The sequence below is a fragment of the Marmota monax genome, unplaced genomic scaffold, assembly GCF_021218885.2.
Source record: "Marmota monax isolate L192 unplaced genomic scaffold, Marmota_monax_Labrador192_F-V1.1 WCK01_AAM20220418_F8-fsc00074, whole genome shotgun sequence".
Classification (NCBI taxonomy): Eukaryota; Metazoa; Chordata; class Mammalia; order Rodentia; family Sciuridae; genus Marmota; species Marmota monax.
Genome location: NW_026694232.1, coordinates 9,482,920 through 9,500,862, shown reverse-complemented (window position 1 = coordinate 9,500,862; position 17,943 = coordinate 9,482,920). Strand labels below are relative to the sequence as shown.

Here is a 17,943-nt window from a genome sequence, read left to right as displayed (position 1 = left end):
ATATATATATTTATCTCAATATAATGAAACTAGTCTAGTTGAAAGAAAGATTTTTACAAAAGAGTTTGGATTTCTAAGCCAGAAGTGCTACGGTGCTCAAAGTTGTGGCTGTTCAAATGCTTGTGCTAACAGGGAAATGTCCTCCCACAGCAATGCTTCAAGTATGAAAACAGCTGAAGTAGAGAACCTTTTGGGTCCAGACAGTAGAGGGAGTGGGCAGTGCTCTGGAAGCTTTATCATGCCAGCTCCAGCCCCAGGCCCTGGCATAGAGACAGACCCTGTCAGATCTGGTACATGCTTTATGATGTGGGTTTGGGTTTTCAGAAACAGTTCTCTGATAATGTAGGAACAGAGGTCATTTCTTCCTAAATGAAAATTCTGTAGAACCTTTTTGTTTTTTCCATTAACTCAATAGCAGTTTATGGGCACCCTCTGGTACCACACCCCGGGAGTACAGAGAAGAGTGTGACACAGTTCTTGAAAATTTTATAAAAGAGATGGGACAGGAAGAGGTCCCAAATCCATCCCATAGATGGAAATAACTCTCAAAAAGGTCACTAGTGACTTAATCACTATCTTCATTCCCCTCCCAATTTTCATATCCTCTCAGCAGGATTTGACAGGCCTCTCAGAGGCAGCAGGAAGCTGGAGGAGGGATGGGGAAAAAGAGAAGGTATTGCAAGGACTTAGAAGAGAAGGTGAGGTTTTTTTCAAGAAAGAAGGTGGGGTGGTTCTGCCCTTTGTGGCATTGCACCTGCGTAAATCTGGAGTCAGACTTAATGTTCATTACCCTGGAGTAATGAACAGAGCCCTGAACCCACTGATCTTGGTTGTATCCTCCCTTTCTCCCTTCCTGCCCAAGTAATATGATTTTGGGCAATTCAATTAACTTGTTGGAGTTTCATATAAAGTACAGCAAATGCCTCCAACTCTATATTATTGAGGTGATAGATAAATATAGTATCAGGGACAATATGTGGCACTGAGAAAAACATAGCTAATTCAGTGTTGTTCCATTGAGAAAGCATATTGGTGAATGTTAACTGCTCCATGTTATTATAATTGTCTGATTTTCCAGGCCATAGAAAACTTTGCCTTGACATTGAAGAATACTGCTCAGATGCTGCAGACATTTGGGTCCTGCCTGGCCATGACAGAGCTGCCCAGAGGCATGCTCTCCACTGAAGACCTTCTCATGTCCCACACAAGGCAGCAGGACAAACTGCAGGTGAGTAGTCAGTCAGTGGCCTCTCAAAGGCCAGCTCCTGGCACACACCATAGCAGAATTAGAGTGAAGACTCTTTTTGCTTCTTCTCCAGTCACTTGGCAGCCATTGTCCATCTGAGACCTTCCATATAGGCAGTATGTGAAGAGAAAAATCTCTGGAGGCTGGTGAATGTGAGATCTAGAGAAAGCAGCCTAGGGAAGACAAACCCCTTCCAGCACTGTGCTGGCAAGATGAGGTGTATAAGCACCCATCCAAGGGCAGATCTCTTATGATGACTCTGCTTAGAACACAGCAAGATGACATGGCATTGCCAGGGTGGAGAGGAAAGAGAGTTGATTCCAAATCTGAGCTTTCCAGCAGTTGTTGTGAAGTTTGGGGTCGGACTAATAAACTGACGAAGTGCTTCAGTTTCTCAGGGATGTTTTGTTTTATTTGAAGAGTAATTTGAGAAAAGGGACTGTGGAAGGTGCTCTGAAATGGGTTTTAGGAGGAGGAGCGACGCCTATTAAGTGATTCCCAAAAGCATGTCAGAACCTGCTGAGAAGGGAGTTTGGCAGATTTTTCAGACTATGCAGTAAGAGAAGTCCTCCTGGAGTTTCTCGCTGCATGTCTGTCAGGCCCTTTCTGCCTTGGGAAACACAAACAGACTGAATGCATTATTAATCAGAAGACCCATTTTCAGTAGACAGCAAACTAAGGACTGGGCATTGGTACACCTTAGCATCGTGTGAATCTTTGATACATCAAATTTGAAATTGCTGCACTCTTATCTGTAACTCAATAATTGCAAAACTTTTTGCTAGATGGCTGGTTTGTTCACTTATTTGGTGTTAATTATTGAGGACCCACCACTATGGGCCAAGAAAAAACCCAAAAATGCAACTTTGAGAAACATGAAGTCTGGTTAGGGGAGTCTGAGAGTCTAGTAGTTTAGGGAAATTAATTCCAGAGAACATTGCTGAACTCCACCTTTCAGGGAGTTGTCATCCAGAAAGAGCTCAAAGTGTATTCCCAAGCCTACTCCGAATGATCCAAAGATCTGGAATGAAACTGAAATCCTGACAGCATCTTGGAGATTTTCCCAGGAAATGCCTCTGAAAGCTTGACCTTTTTCTGTTCCAAGTAGTTGGCCAAGCTCACCTCCCCTGATTCCTGTGAGGTCCAGGTTGCAGAAAGCAGGGTTGGGAGTGCCTGGTGAAGTCTGCTAAGGAAAGAGTTTGCAGATGCACAGACTAAGACCCTTAGGAGTCTGCAGAGCAGCAGTTAGTAGGACAGAGTGTAATGGGAAGGATGCTGAGCATGGCAGGCTGCCAGACAGGAACTGTAAAACAGAGCTCTGCACAGGCGGTCGTGAACACAGAGCACAGAGCCTTCTTCCAAGGAGCAGCTACGGATCAGAAGCACCCGAGATGACAACCTGTCACTTGGACAGTTCTCAGGCAACCATTAAGCAAAGCATTTTTGCAACTTTTGGGTACAGATTAGAATTCAGCTTGGTTTAGGGATATAGCTTAGTGGTAGAGTGTTTGCTTAGTATGCAGGAGTCCCTGGGTTCAATTCCTAGCAATTAAAAAAAAAAAAAAAGTTCAGCCCTTTCCAAGTTAGGTGTAGTAAGGGCACATACAGTGCTCTGGGGAAAAAGTTTAAAAGTTTGGATTTTATACAAGGACACATACCTAGGGAGTGAAAACCAATCAGATAAGTCCTGCTGTCTGTGCAGCGGCGATACTCTGGGAAAGTCAGATGAGCAGGCACTGTATAGTTTTGACACAGGCAGAGTTCCACAGAGGTAACAGAATGGGAAGGAACCAGTCTACAAGATGGAGGAAGAGCATTTTCCTGTGCATGGTGACCAGCTATTTTCAGACTTAGAACACACAACTCTGATTATGCCGTGGAGTAACTTTTTAGATCCACAGAATGTGGAATGCTATTTGACAATTGTAAAGAAATAATTTTACACTCTAATTATCATATTTCAATTCAGTTAAATATCTCTATATAACCTGTAAGACAATTAAAAAGAATTTAGGGGATTCCATTGAATTCTTCTTTTAGTAAGAAAATAAATGCAGCCTTGCATAAACTGAAGATCATGCTTGTGTTTCTATTCCATGCTGCCCCAAGGTCATGGACAAGACCTGTAACTATTTGAGGATAAAATTCTCAATTTTATTTATATTAAGTGAATTTGGATTTAAAATATTCTGTCTTTCCAAGTAATATTAATATTCTTTTAAAAATAATACAGAAGGTTTTCCTTTTTGTGATGCCTAATTATTGGCCAAATATAAATTTATTTCTTTCCTCCTTATAACTTAGAAGCAAGAATGTCAAAATTATTAAACTGGAGTTATATTTTTCCTCTTTCTCAACCAAAAATGCATTAAGAAGAAAATGATTTATATTAGAAAAAGGAAATACTTTTTGAATTTTTATTTATAACTTAATAGCTTTTTATAGTTATTTACATATATCTTATTTTACATCTTAGTGTTCTCTCTACCTTTTTTTCTTTTTCCCTCCGTGCTGGGGATTGAACCCAGGGCCTCATATATGCTAGGCAAGCGCTCTACCCTGAGCTACATCCCTAGCCCTTACCTACCTTTTAACTAAACATTCTCTAAGAAATTAAATGAGTTCTTTTTCATTTAGAAAACATCTTCCTAAGTGAAAAGCCAGTATAGTGTAAGATTAATTCCTCAGAACAGTGAACTTCTAAATCTGTTTTAATATGTATAAAAGTTATGGTGTATGATTTATTTTTTTTTCTCTCACCCTAAAGAGAAAAATTTCTAAAACAGTTTCTAAACAGCTAGCATGGCATTGGGATACTTGACTTGACTATTTGATTTACCTTCTCCTGGGATCTTTGAGATCCCTTATCTTAGATCCCCATAACCACCCAGTCACTTGACAAGCAGTCAAAATACTAGAGCTATTGAATTCAAGAGTTTTTATAGCCTCATTTGCTAATTCTCTGTGGAGTTGTTACTACTTTGTTCAACACTATCATCTAATGCAGTCTCTTTCTTTTGGCTATCCTGGGATATCAAACTAATCTGTTCACACAGGAAAAACAAAATCTGAAAACATTCAGAGCAGAACAATCTTATCAAACTTTTAAACAAACCAATGACTTTAAAGAAGGCTCTTATTTAGTAACATAAATTCCTTCCCCCTCAGTGTGAACCGCAATTTGGCTCTTAATTCATCCTTACAGTCCAAGAGTGCTTCCAATTTTGGTACAGGATGTGTAATTTTCTATCCAATGAGATCATGGCCACTGGGCTTGGTGCTAAGATTTGAAACTCTGTTTTCTGTGATTTCACTCTCCCATCTGAGAGTCAGGAAGGAAGAGCACGTGTGCACATAACCGCTTTAGCTTTCCCCGGGAGGGGTTCTGTTCCTGATGAATGAGACTAGTACACACAGCTTGGCTCACTGCCCATGCGCTGCCTCTGTCTCCGCTGGATGATGAACTAGAGGCTGGACTCAGCCCATGGCACAGTGCCCAGCTCTGTGCTTGCCCCTTCTCCACAGGGAGGCTCCCGTTTCCTGAGTACAGGCGACTTGGACAGGCAGTGGGCTCTCTCACTCTGCAAGCAGTACTCACTCTGCCGCCACTGGTGGATACAAAGGAAGGAAACTCGCTGGAAGGGAGCATGAATTTATACACAGGGTCCAGAGACAGTGCCCTGAGCTCCTCCATCCACACTGAGTGCAGGCAGTAAAAAAATTAAATACTCAAAAGGATGAAGGACATTATCTTTCCATGGAAACTGAAACTCTGTTTTGGGATTGGGCTCCTCACCTTTACCCTTTCTGAGAACCATAGTTGCTCCATCTTTCCCTTTTGTTATGGCAGATTTTTTGTAACCTTACTGAAGCTGACCATGCGGTTTAGTCCCAAAGCAGTAACCAGGTCATGATTTTTGCCTGTGGTTTTTGTTTTGTTTTGTTTTGTTTTAAACAGTGTGAAAGTGATACACAGGGTATGAAATCACTTATCCACCTTCCCTGTCTCAGATACTTCCCTCATGTCTGCAGCTCTCTGAATGTGTCTCTCCTTTTAGTCCCTCTCCCAGGGTCTCCATATCTCCTTCTGTACTAAGCTATATGCCTCTTTTCCTTTAACCTCACCACCTTCCTTCCCATCTGCATTGCAAAGTGTGTGTGCGTGTGTGCGTGTGTGCACCTGTAAAATAATACCAGAATCCTTTCCGAGGTTCAGTTAAGAAACTGAGTGGGAAAATCCAGGACCCTCTTCGATGGGTGGAGGCAAAAAAGGGTAAGGAAGGACAAGTATACATGAATACTGTTTTCCCATCATATCTGATGTATCTTTATTCATTTGTAACCTGTCTTCTTTTAGACTATTACTAATTTAGCTACTCTGCAAATATTTAATGAGCATTGATGAGATAAGAAGAAAAGAGGGCCCATACTTGAGAGTGGAAAAGAAGGGATGCATCCAATTCCCCAGGAAGGAGAGACTGCCATTTGCTGACTTGGGGCCTTGTCTGAATTGGACAGAGTCAGGGAATCCAAGGGGCTGTCTAGACATCACACAGATCTAGGGACAAGTTGGAAGTTGGGTATGGACAAAGTAACCCTTTAAGGGAAATACTGGAGTGAGATGGGAGGCAAGGAAGAAAGGCATGAGGCTGAGAGGACCCAGGAATTCTATGTGAACATAGTTGGGGGGTGGGTGTAGATTCCTCCCTTAGCTGGAGGCTGTGTGAAGGGTGAAGAGGTGGCTTAGCCTAGAAGAACAGTTTCAGTGCTCACAGGCAGAAGAGTATTTCAGTATTTCAGTTAAAATCATGGGCCTCCTCTAATCCTCAAGAGCTTATCAAACCAGCCCCAGTGACCCAGGAACTAAACCCAGAATTCTGAAGAGTAAAATTCTCAGGCTGAATATGCTCCTTTTGGCTTTCAGCCTGGACCTTATGATTAAAGTTTGTGGTAATGACAGGTGACCTCCAAGGTGAGGTCTGTGAGCTACTGGATTTGAAAGAAAATAGCTTCAAAAATAGCTTGCAAAGCACAGTGTTAAAAGAGTATTATAGAATTAGTAGTTGCCTTGGAAGTCCAAATCTTTCCATGTCAAACTGAAATTGCTTCTAATTTCTGATAATCTTCTTGATTTGGACCAGGCCACAATTAGGGGACAGTTAGCAGAGGGGAGTGTTTACTAATGAGACCAGATAAAATGCTTTCATGGTCCACTAGCAGTTATTGTATTATTATTATTGTTTGGCAGATGTCACACTGAACATTCAATTTCTGCCATTATTTTTTTGTTTCTGGTCACTACCTTGGATTAGAAACAGATTTTTATTAACTAGGTTTGCTTTTAATGTACAACAACAGCTTGAGATCTACACAAAAATCTTTTTTTTAAATAGAGAGAGAGAGAATTTTATATTTATTTTTTAGTTATTGGCGGACACAACATCTTTGTTTGTATGTGGTGCTGAGGATCGAACCCGGGACACACGCATGCCAGGCGAGCACACTACCACTTGAGCCACATCCCCAGCCCCACAAAAATCTTAATAGATATTTGCTTTTGGAGAGGGAAAGTAGATAGGCTGGGGACAAAAGAATTGCTTTTCATGTCACACCCTTTTGTATATTTTGAATCTCGTATCATGAGTATGCACTACTTATTAAGGATAAATTAATTTTTAAATTAATTGACTGCATCTTGACTTCTTTGACATTTAACATCCTAAATGAAAAACATATGGATCTACCTTTCTCCTCACCCCCCAAATACCGTGAATTTGTTTTTGTGGATTCCTTCTAAGAAAGTCTATATTTTTGCTTTTCTAGGATGAGCTGAAATTACTTGGAGAACAAGGGACCACCCTACTATCATGCATCCAAGAACCAACAACCAAAAATCCCACCAGAAAACTCAATCACAGTGAACTTGAGAATATAGCTACCATGGAAAGGTGAGTAAATAGGTGGACTTTGATTTCTCAGGAGAGAATGTAGACCTAGATGTTCTAAAACAACTAAGAACAGGCTGGAATAGATACTACTGGGTCTTATTGAGGCCAAGAAAGAATAATATTTGGGACTAAAGGGTGAAATAAATAATATTTAGGAGAGTTCCATTCCCTCCTCTAATGATATGCTCCAATACCAGGATTTCCAGAGAGATGATGGTATTTGTTGAGCTTCATTTCCAATAAAATGTTGGTTTGATGCTGTTATTTACACATGTGTAGTCTCAGGTGGCTGCATCTGGAGTTAAGTTTCTTCTTGTACTGCAGGTGTCTGAACGTGTGGGACCCACTAAACCCTAAGAAAGACACAGGTGACACAGTCTTTAATAATACACAGAATGTCACAATTAATAACATTGATGGAAGACATAGGTGGTACATAACATAGGCCTATGCAGACACCTGTAGAAATGAATGCTAACATAAAGTTGCTTTTTCATTATTTCTTAAAAGGCTATTAGTTCAATTGGATGAAACAGAAAAAGTCTTTAGTCAGTTTTGGTCTGAGCATCACCTGAAACTTAACCAATGCCTACAACTACAGCGCTTTGAGCACAATTTTTATAAGGTATTGTTTTCTTTCTTAATATAACTTCCTTTTTCTTAATATAACTTCTATTTTTCATACAAACCTTTGATTTTTCTCTTTCCCCTTAGATGCTCTGGGATTGGGATTTCCTCTTTTGCCTAATCCAGCTCCCTCTTTACATCCTTACTGTTTCATAGACCCCCACATTTGCAGTGGAGTAACAGCAGTCTAGAATCCCATTATCCCATTTTCCTGTTGACATATGTGGCATTTCAGTGTTGGTTTAAGTTGCTTTTAGACTGATGAGCTGTTGAATGTAGTTCTAACATTCTAACTACAAGTGCCTCTAGATCCCCAGCTTAACCTGACAGGTACTAAGCTGAAAAAAGAAGAAAGGCATATATTGATTCACCCAAGTCCTGATCCTTTTAGATTTTTTAGGTTTTCTTGAACATAACAAACCTATACTTTACAGATGGGTGCTTGTTGTTTTACTTCTGCACAGTTCTAATGTGCCCTGCAGGTTAAACTTGCCCTGGAAAATTTGCTGGAAGAGCTAGCAGAGTTTACGGGCATTGGAGACAGCGTGATGCATGTGGAACAACTTCTTAAGGAACACAAAAAACTGGAGGAAAAGGGCCAGGTTTGTTTTTTGAGGTTTTTTTGGACTTGGAAGGAAGTTACTATGAATAATGACGGATGGTGTCCAATCATTGCTGTTGGAGGGTTGCTAAAGGACCCAGGAATGCCCAAATCCTGCCCTTCAGTCACTCCACCCCTACCACCAGGTCCCCGAGGAGATAGGCATGTTAACAACTATAACAAATAATATGAAATAAGACCCATAGCAGAGTCTTACTAAAGCTGTTAGAGCACATGGAGGAAGGTAGAAGTTCAGGTGTACCTCTCATGGGATCCGCAGCCAAGTGGGAGAAGGTCACAGCAGGTGAATCACTGGCCAAGTCAATTAGCATAGACAGTTTAGAGTTCCTCATGTAGGGGTGAGGGTTGGAGGCAAGGAGGGGAAATTTTTTAAAAGGGGAAACCGGAAAAAACAATAATTGATGGGTGAAATGGATTCATATTAGTTCTTCTGCTGCACAGAATTGACAAAACTTTTCTCCTGTCCCATGTTCCAAGAGTTGTAAATTTCAGACTTGTAAAGGAGTGTGTATTTACAATTCCCATATCAGAATTAAACAAGTTCCCAAATCTGCACACCAGTCAGCACTCAGAAGGGATTCTATTCTAAGTTCTTATAGATTTAGTTTATTACAGATTTAGAAAAAAATGAGTCATCTCTTTCCAGGAAAGTGCCTTTCTGCTTTTTCTTAATTAAGTTCTCTATATTTTTCTCTCCAGGGGACTGAGTCCCCTGTGATTAGCACTTCCTTTCTGAGCTAATCTAGAGGGATGTTTCCCAGATGACAATTTTACAGAACTGGAGATTGCTTCTTAAAGTGTGAGCCCTAGCCAGTCTCATAGGTGCCACCTGAGTGAAAACTTATAAAACATGCAGAATCTCAGGCCCTATCTGCAACTCAGAATTGGCATTTTAATAAAATCCCCAGGTAATTGACAAGTATATTACAGTTTAAAGACATATGCCCTTAAAGACTACAAAATGAAGGTCATGCTAAGCTGAGGGTGTTCCTGGGCATGTGTGAACTCACAAATCCACCTGTGCACCCAGCTCCTCTCTCAGGAATCCCATCCTGCCCTAGTGAGCACCTTCTCTTATCAGTGATCATTGATAACTAAATATTTTAATGCTAAAAACACACAAGTCATTAGAAATTGAATTTCACATATATGATAATGACGTGCCACAAATTCTCTAGAATAGACAGCTCCAATTTTGTTAATTCTAGTTTTTCAATAGAACTCTTTATTAAATATAGATACCATGTATTTTTGCTTATATAAATGTATATATTAGGAAAAAATGTCTCACCAATAAAAAAAATACCTTCATATATAAATGAAGGTGGTTACTGACCAACCAGGAGAATGTTAATTAATCAACAGGCATTCCTTGTCCTAGGTGTTGTGGGTGTGGAGAAACACTCAAGACCCTGTCTTCATGGAACTTACATTCTACTAAGGAGAGAGAGTTGATTAAAATCAATCAAATAAAAAAATACCAGATAGTGACCAGTGACATAAAGAGAAAACAGAATATAAGAGAAAGTGACTGGGGTGCTACTTTTGCTAGAATGGTCAAGAAAGGCCTTCGAAGGTGGCCTCTGATCTGAGATCTCTGTAGTCATACAAAGCTTTGGGGACTAACATCAAGACAGAGGAAGCTACAAGTGCAAAGGTCCTACATGAGAATGGGGTTGGTGAGTCAAGGAATGTTGCTGGAACACAGTGAGGACGTAAGTTGGGAGAGATGGACAGGGCCCCATGGTCATATTGGGCCTGAGATCTTTGCTGATGATTTGGATTTTATTCTCAGTGAAACAGAAAGCTACTGGAGGGTGTTCTTGATTACGTTTTGAATAGTGATGATGGATCTTCACAATAACATCGAATTCTTTCTTCTGTCTACCTTAATACATACTTTTTAAAAATGGCTGATCAAACCTAGAGATGAAGCATATGATCAGGGAACATAGGAATGCTCTGTGAACCCATGACCCATTTTTATTTTTATTTATTTATTTTTTTTTCCATGATCCATTTTTAATGGGCAAAATTCTTGAACCAATTAGACTAACCTACTGGATATGACCTGTGACCAGGGATGGATTTCATCCATCCTGTGCCTCACTTTCCAGTTTATAAAATCTACTTTCCCTAAGATGCACTATACCTAATCCGCTACCTTTGGGTATACCGAACAAAGCTATCTTAACAAAATTGAGATCTTCCTCAACATGTCTTCTGTCAGGTTTCTAAGAGGAATTGTTTTTTCAGATAATTAGGGCTTAGCTAGTCTTCCCATTTGTCCTGAAAAGTGTTAAAGGAACAAGGTGATGGTGTTCCCAGAGTCCTAAGCCAGAGGGGGCTTGACGTTAGGAGTCCCAAGAAATCAGTTTCAGGAGATTCCAGATGGTGGATTAGAGGAAGGCTGCATTTCCAGTTGTATCATGACTTGGGATTCAAGCAATAGGAGTACTGCTTCTCGGTGAAGAGGGTTATTGAAGAAATTGACTGAAATTCAATATTGGACAGTCGGTGATTCGGAAAAACCCGGAAACCTGGAAGTATTGAACAAAGGACAAGAAAAAGTATATGGGAGCCAAGCCAGGTGCAAAAGTGACAGTGTCACAGATTCACCGCAGCATGGGGGATAACACAAATGGAAAGAGAAACACAATGGACAAATTTGGCAGAACAGAAAAGAAGTCCAACCTTAGCTGAACCATACGCTGCACAGTGAGCTGGTGTTTACAAAGTGCTCTGCGTTTCTCAACCGGCAAGTGGAGAGCTCAGACTCAGGTGGAGAGCCATTTTGAGAAGACTACATTTCAGCTCACTGCTGCAGGAGCCTGGGAGATCACAGCAAATATTGTCAAACTGTCCCAGAAAGCACCCACCATGTGTCCTAGGGTGTGCCTAGTAGATCAAGATTAAAACAGGTGCAGAGAAGATTGTACCTGGTGGAATGAATTTGGAGGGAAGTGTGACTTGATTTCCTTTTGAGTCTGGCAGCTCCCATGAGCAGCTGCAGAGGGTTGGGAAATTCAAGAGTTGGACATGATTACACTTGGGGATTGACCCTGGGAAGGCCATATTTGTAGGCAATAGAGTGAACAAGACCTGTGGAAGGTTGGCTCCCCTTCCCTACAAGTAGAATTCTTGGGAGTCCGTGAGATCCAGATCCCCAGAAGAGAGATTGGCATCTCCCTGGCCGTAGGGATATTTTGATTTAATCTCCCCAGAGAAGATACCACCCAACAAAGTCCCCAAAGGCCTGATTTGAGCTAAGCCCTAGCTACCAGAACTCCCCATTTAGAACTCTGCTGTAGCCCCACCCAAGAACTCATTGATCTGGTCTGTCCAGCAAAACTCCAATGCACAGTACTTCCCATTCTGCCTTATCTTACACTGGTGAGAAGGGAAGTTGAAGGTGATTTTAACTAGCTTCAGTTTCAGGCCACTCTAGCTGGCAGCTGGGTGAGCAGCACAAAAAAAGGAAGGATTTAACAACCCAGCACTTGCTCTAAGCAGTACATAGTCCAAGGAGAAACAGAAAGGACAGTTGGGCATGGAACATCTATCTTTGTTGACAGTTTTGACCACTTCAGTGGAGATGATTTTTTCATTTTTTTCCAATTTCTTTCCCCTTTTTTTTCTTTGCATGTGTGTTCTCACTGTGGTGATTGGTTTGATATATATATCCACAAACCTTTTTTCTCATTAGCATTTTTTAAATTGTTGATGGACATTTATTTTATTCATTTATTTATATGCCGTGCTGAGAATCAAACCCAGTGCCTCACACATGCTAGGCAACCGCTCTACTACTGAGCCACAATCCCAGCCCCCTCATTAGCAATTTTTGTTTCCTTTTTTTTTCTCTCTTGTCTTTTAAGCATTAGGGTTTGTGGGGTTTTTTCTTTTTAAAATCTGATTTTTCCCTCTTTCTCTGCTTTATTCTCCCTCTCATAGCCATATTCTCTTATTCTATCTCTTTCTCTGTACTTATTTTATTTTCTCCTTCTTTATAGCCATCACTTGCTACATCTCTTCTGCTTTCTCTCTGTTCTCGTTTTGAACATTCTAAAGTTTCTTTTACCTTTCTATCACATTTCCTTTTCTCTTAATGAACTGTATTTTTTTATTTGATTTCTATAACTCCTACCCTCACCCTTCATGTTGTTGTGGTTATCAGTACTGTGGATTATGTAGTTGACACCTGCTGTTTAACTTAATGCCAAATCTAGTTCACAGCTATTTATTCTTCTTGCTCTTGAATATTCCTGTTTTTGTGGTTATTAGTCCTGCAAATGTTACATTAGGCACTGTGTATTTATTTTAATACTATATATTGTTCATTACTATTGTTGTTGTTTGTTTCTTTTCTGTGAGGTGCTGAGAATCTAATGTGACACTATGAGTTCACAGGTTAGAGACTTGGCTGTTAAGAAATAGCACACTTTGCTCTACATGCAAACCAACCATGCTCAAACATCAATGATACTTTAATACAAAAAATAGAAGAGACAAAAACCACAAACTAATAACCAGTCCCCAAGAAGGAATGGTGAGAGGGGACTCCTCAGGACCCACTCATGGACCCACTCCTACAGCAAAAACAAAGACAATTAACACAATGACTTTGGATACCACACCGATGATGGGGTCTCAATCTAGATCTCTCCCATGCCTCTTTACAATATACAGAATTGTTAAGAAGAGCTATCACAGAGGTTGAACCCACATACCCTGTTATACACAACACAATAACCAGATCTACAAGAAGGACCCCATTCTTTTGAGACCTACCAGGAAAGTGAGATCCTCAAGCTCTGACACAATATACACTATGTCAAAATACACTAATTTTGCTCCACATGCAAAGTTTGAGCAGGGAAACTATACTAAAACTCACTTAGAAATAAATTGAAAAATTCACTACAATTTGATATCCCAGAACACTTTGTCAAGAAAATGCTGTGACCTTAAAAAGCCAACACATAAGAGTGGAAGAGAAATCCCTCCCAACAGGTGAATAAAATCCAACACAGGAATACAAGAAATATGAAAAAACAAGGTAACATATCACCTTCTAAAGTTTACAACTCACAAGCAAGGGACTCCAAAGATATTGAAGTGGGTGAAATACCAGATAAAGAATTCAAAAGAATGATTTTAAAAATGATCAATGAATTCCAAGAGAATACAGAAAAATAATTGAATGAATTAAGGAAGTCAGTACAGGATATGAATGAGAAATTCAATGAGGAAATAAAGATATTGAAAAAGAACTACAAAAACATCTTGGAAATGAAAGACAATAAATAAAACAAAATGTTGAGTTGAAAGTCTCTCTAATAGAGTATCCTATGCTGAAGACAGAATCTTATAACTGGAAGACAAAGTGCTGGCCTTGAACATTCAGACATTATTAAAGAAAAAAAAAGTAACCATGGCCAGAATTTATAAGAACTCTGGAACAATTTTAAGAGACCAAATTTAAAGAATCATTGAAATCAAGGAGGATTGAGAGATGTATACTAATGGCATGGATAAACTCTTCAGGAAAATTATAATAGAAAGTCTCCTAAATCTTGAGAATGAGATGGACATTAAGATCCAGGAATAATTTAGAAACACATTTGGATCAAAAAGATCAAAAAAAGAATCTCCCCATGACAAATTATAATTAGAAAAGCTAACATACAGAACAAGAGTAGAATTTTAAAAGCCCCATGAGATGAATATCAGGTCACATTTAGAGGTAAGGCAATCAGAATTACTTCTGATTTCTCAGCAGAAATTCTAAAATCCAGGAAGGGTTAGAATTGTGTGTTCCAAGCCCTAAAAAATAATAACTGTCAAACATGATTGTAGTCCAGCAAAGCTATCCTTCAGACTGGAAGAAGAAGAAATAAAAACCTTCTGAGATAAACAAAAACTAAAGGAATTCATGGCTACTAAGCTGACACTGCTTTGTTGGCTACTACACACAGAAGAAATGAAAAACAAAATCCATCGCTTACAAGTGACCAAATCTCTGAAGAGTAGCTAAGCAAATGAGAAACAGGACCCAATTAAACATTAGAAATAAATCAAAATGGCAAGAATTACATCTCTTTATAATAACATTAAATGTAAATGGTCTCAACACTCCAATTAAAAGACATAGGCTTACAGATGAATTGAAAACAACTATATACTATTTGCAAAAGATGCACCTTATAAGCAAAGACATTTACAGGCTGAAAGTGAAAGGATGAAAATCAAGTGAGATTGAGAGATGCAGACTAATGACATGGATAAACTCTTCAGGGAAATTATACTGAGTTTTCCAAATCTTGAGAATGAGATGGACGTTAAGATATAGGAATCATTTAGAAACCCAAGTAGATCAAAAAGATAAAAAAAGAACCTCCCATGACACATTATAATTAGAACAGCTAACATACAGAACAAAGGTGGAATTTTAAAAGCATATGGAGCCCACTAACAAGCAGGATTATTTTATAGCTATTATTTTATCCAAATAAAATATTCTATAGATATCTATTAAACCTATTTGACTTATAATTTCTTTTAGTCTAAAAAGTCTTGACTGAGTTTATGTCTGATAACTATCTAATGGTAAGAGAGGAGTGTTGAAATCATCCAGTATTATTGTACTGGGGTATAAATGGGTCTTTAAATTTAGTAGTATCTGTTTTATGTAATTAGGTGCACCAATGTTTGGGGCATAAATATTTACTATCTTTATATCTTCTTCTTGGATTATTCCCTTTGCCAGTATGAAGTGAACTTCTTTGTCTTTTCTGATTATTTTTGGCTTAAATTCTGCTTTGTTGGCTATAAGCATAGCTACTCCTGCTCATTTGTGGGCTCCATATGCTTTTAAAATTCTACCTTTGTTTTATATGTTAGCTGTTCTAATTATAATGTGTCTTCATAAGAAAATCAGAAAGATCCCAATAAAAACCTAGTGATGCACCCCAAGGCCCTTGAAAAAGAACAAACCAATTCCAAAACCAGCAAAAGGAAGGAAATAATTAAGATCAGAGCTGAAATCAATGAAACAGAGAATAAAAAAATACAAAGGAAACAGAGTTGGTTGTTTGATAAGGTAAAGAGATTGATAAACCTTTAGCCAAACTAACCAAAAGAAAATGAGAGAAGACCCTAATTAATAAAATTAGAGTTGAAAAAGGTAAAATTACCACAGACATCACAGAAATCTAGAGAATTATTAGGGACTATTTTGAAAAGATATACTCCAATTAATTGGTAAACCTGAAAGAAATGGATATATTTCTAGACACATATGACCTGCCAAAATTAAATCAAGAGGTCACAGAAAACTTAAACAGATCAGTAAGTAATAATAGACAGAAGCAGTCATAAAAAAAGCCTTCCAAGAAAGAAAAGCCCAGGACGAGATAGCTTCTCAGGTGAGTTCTACCAGACCTTGAAGCAGAACTAATGCCAAATGCTTCTCAAATTATTCCATGAAATAAATTGAAACACTTTCAATTTTGTTCTCTGAAGCCAGTATCACACTGATACCAAAACCAGAAAGGACACATCAAGGGGAAAAAATTTACATACCAATATCCCTGATGAATTTATATACAGAAATCCTTAATAAAATATTAGCAAATAATATTCAACAACATATTTAAAAGATTATATATATTATAATCAATTTGTTTTTATTTCAGGATTGCAAGGATGGTTTAACTTATGCAAATCAGTAAATGTCATTCATCACACAGTCATCTCAATAGATGCAGAAAAAGTCTTTGACAAAATTCAACACCCATCCATGACATAAACACTAGAGAAACGTGGGTTAAGATGTAACTTACCTCAATATCATAAGGGTATAATACAACAAACCCAAAGCCAATATCACTATGAATGGGGAAAAACCAAAAGCATCCTTGAAAATCCAGAACAAGACAAGGATTCTCACTACTCCTATTCAATATAGTACTAGAAATTCTAGCCAGAGCAATTAGGCAAGAAAATGAAAGGAGGATGTCAAATTGTCACTGTTTGCAGATGATATGATACTATACTTACGAGATCCAAGAAGCTTCACCAGAAGACTGCTAGAGCGAATAAACAAATTCAACAAAAGTAGCAGTTTACACAACCAACATACAAAAATCAATAGCTTTCCTATGCCAATAATGAATCTTTTGGGAAAGAAATCAAGAAAATAATTCTATTCATAATAGCCTCAAAAAAGAAAACCAAAAACTAGGAATAAATCTAAGGAGGAGATGAAAGACCTCTACAATGAAAACTTCAGAATACTAGAGGAAGAAATTAAAGAAGACATGACACAAGGAGATGGCATGACCTCCCATGGGCATAGATAGGTAGAATTAATATTGTTTCAATTGCCTTATTACTGAAAGTAATATACAGATTCAATGCAAACCCTGTCAAAATATCAATGGTATTCTTCACAGGACTAGAAAAAAAACAGTCCTATAATTCATTTGGAAGAATGAAAAAACCCAGAATAGCTAAAGTAGTTCTAAGCCAAAAAAAGAAATGCTGGAGGTATTCCAAAATCTGACTTCAAACTAAATTACAGAGCTATATTAACAAAAACATCACGGTACTGACATAAAAACAGACATATAGAGCAAAGGAACAAAATAGAGACACGGAGACAAACTGTTTTACTTAACTTTTGCATTGCTGTCCCCAAATTATCTAATGCAAACAACTTAGAGGAGGAAAGTTTATTTGGGGCTTATGAGGTCTCAGTTCATATATGTCTGACTCCATTGCTCTGGGTTCAAGATAAAGCAGCACATCATAGGGGAAAGGTCCAGAGGAGGAAAGCCACTCAGCTCAAAGCAGGTTCAGGAAGCAGAAATAGAGAGAGTGGGGAAGGAGCCATAGGGAAGATGTATACTTCCAGGGCATGCCCCCAGTGACTCCCCTCCACTTGCCTACAGTTACCTCACAGTTAGACCATTCGAACTAGGATGCATTGATAGGTTACAGTTCTCACAATCTGATCAGTTCACTTCTGAATATACCTGTACTAAGAAGTGCTTTTGGAAGACACCTCATTTCCAAACCATAACACAGACTCACACAGATCCCAGTCATCTAATCCTTGACAAAGGTGCCAAAAACATAAAAAGACAGCCTTTTTAAAAAATGGTGTGGGGAGTGGGGAGACTAGTTATCCATATGCAAAAGAGTGAGACTGAATTCTTATCTCTTACCCTGCACAAAAGTCAACTCAAAATGGATCAAAGATCTAGGAGTCAAACCAGAAATTATGAAATTCCTAGAAGAAAATATAGGATCTACACTCCAATAAATAGGCACAGGTAACAACTTTCTCAATAGGACTTCTAACACTTAGAAACAACACCAAAGCTTAGGAAACAACACCAAAATTAATAAGTGGGATGGCATAAAATTAAAAAGCTTCTGCACAGCAAAGGAATGTAGAGAGAGAATCTACAGAATGGGAAAAAAATCTTTGCTAA

At 38.7% G+C, this 17,943-nt stretch overlaps 1 protein-coding gene across 2 annotated transcripts in view; it reads left to right on the top strand.

The window, feature by feature from the left end:
* Positions 1-17,943, top strand: part of Mcf2l2 (MCF.2 cell line derived transforming sequence-like 2) — a 245,956-nt gene that overhangs the window by 98,806 nt on the left and 129,207 nt on the right. For both annotated transcript variants that reach the window (XM_046466888.2, XM_058586213.1), the window contains 4 exons: positions 1,079-1,228; positions 7,070-7,194; positions 7,705-7,819; positions 8,304-8,423. In XM_046466888.2, the coding sequence (XP_046322844.1) occupies positions 1,079-1,228; positions 7,070-7,194; positions 7,705-7,819; positions 8,304-8,423 (510 nt within the window). The remainder of the gene's footprint in view (positions 1-1,078; positions 1,229-7,069; positions 7,195-7,704; positions 7,820-8,303; positions 8,424-17,943) is intronic.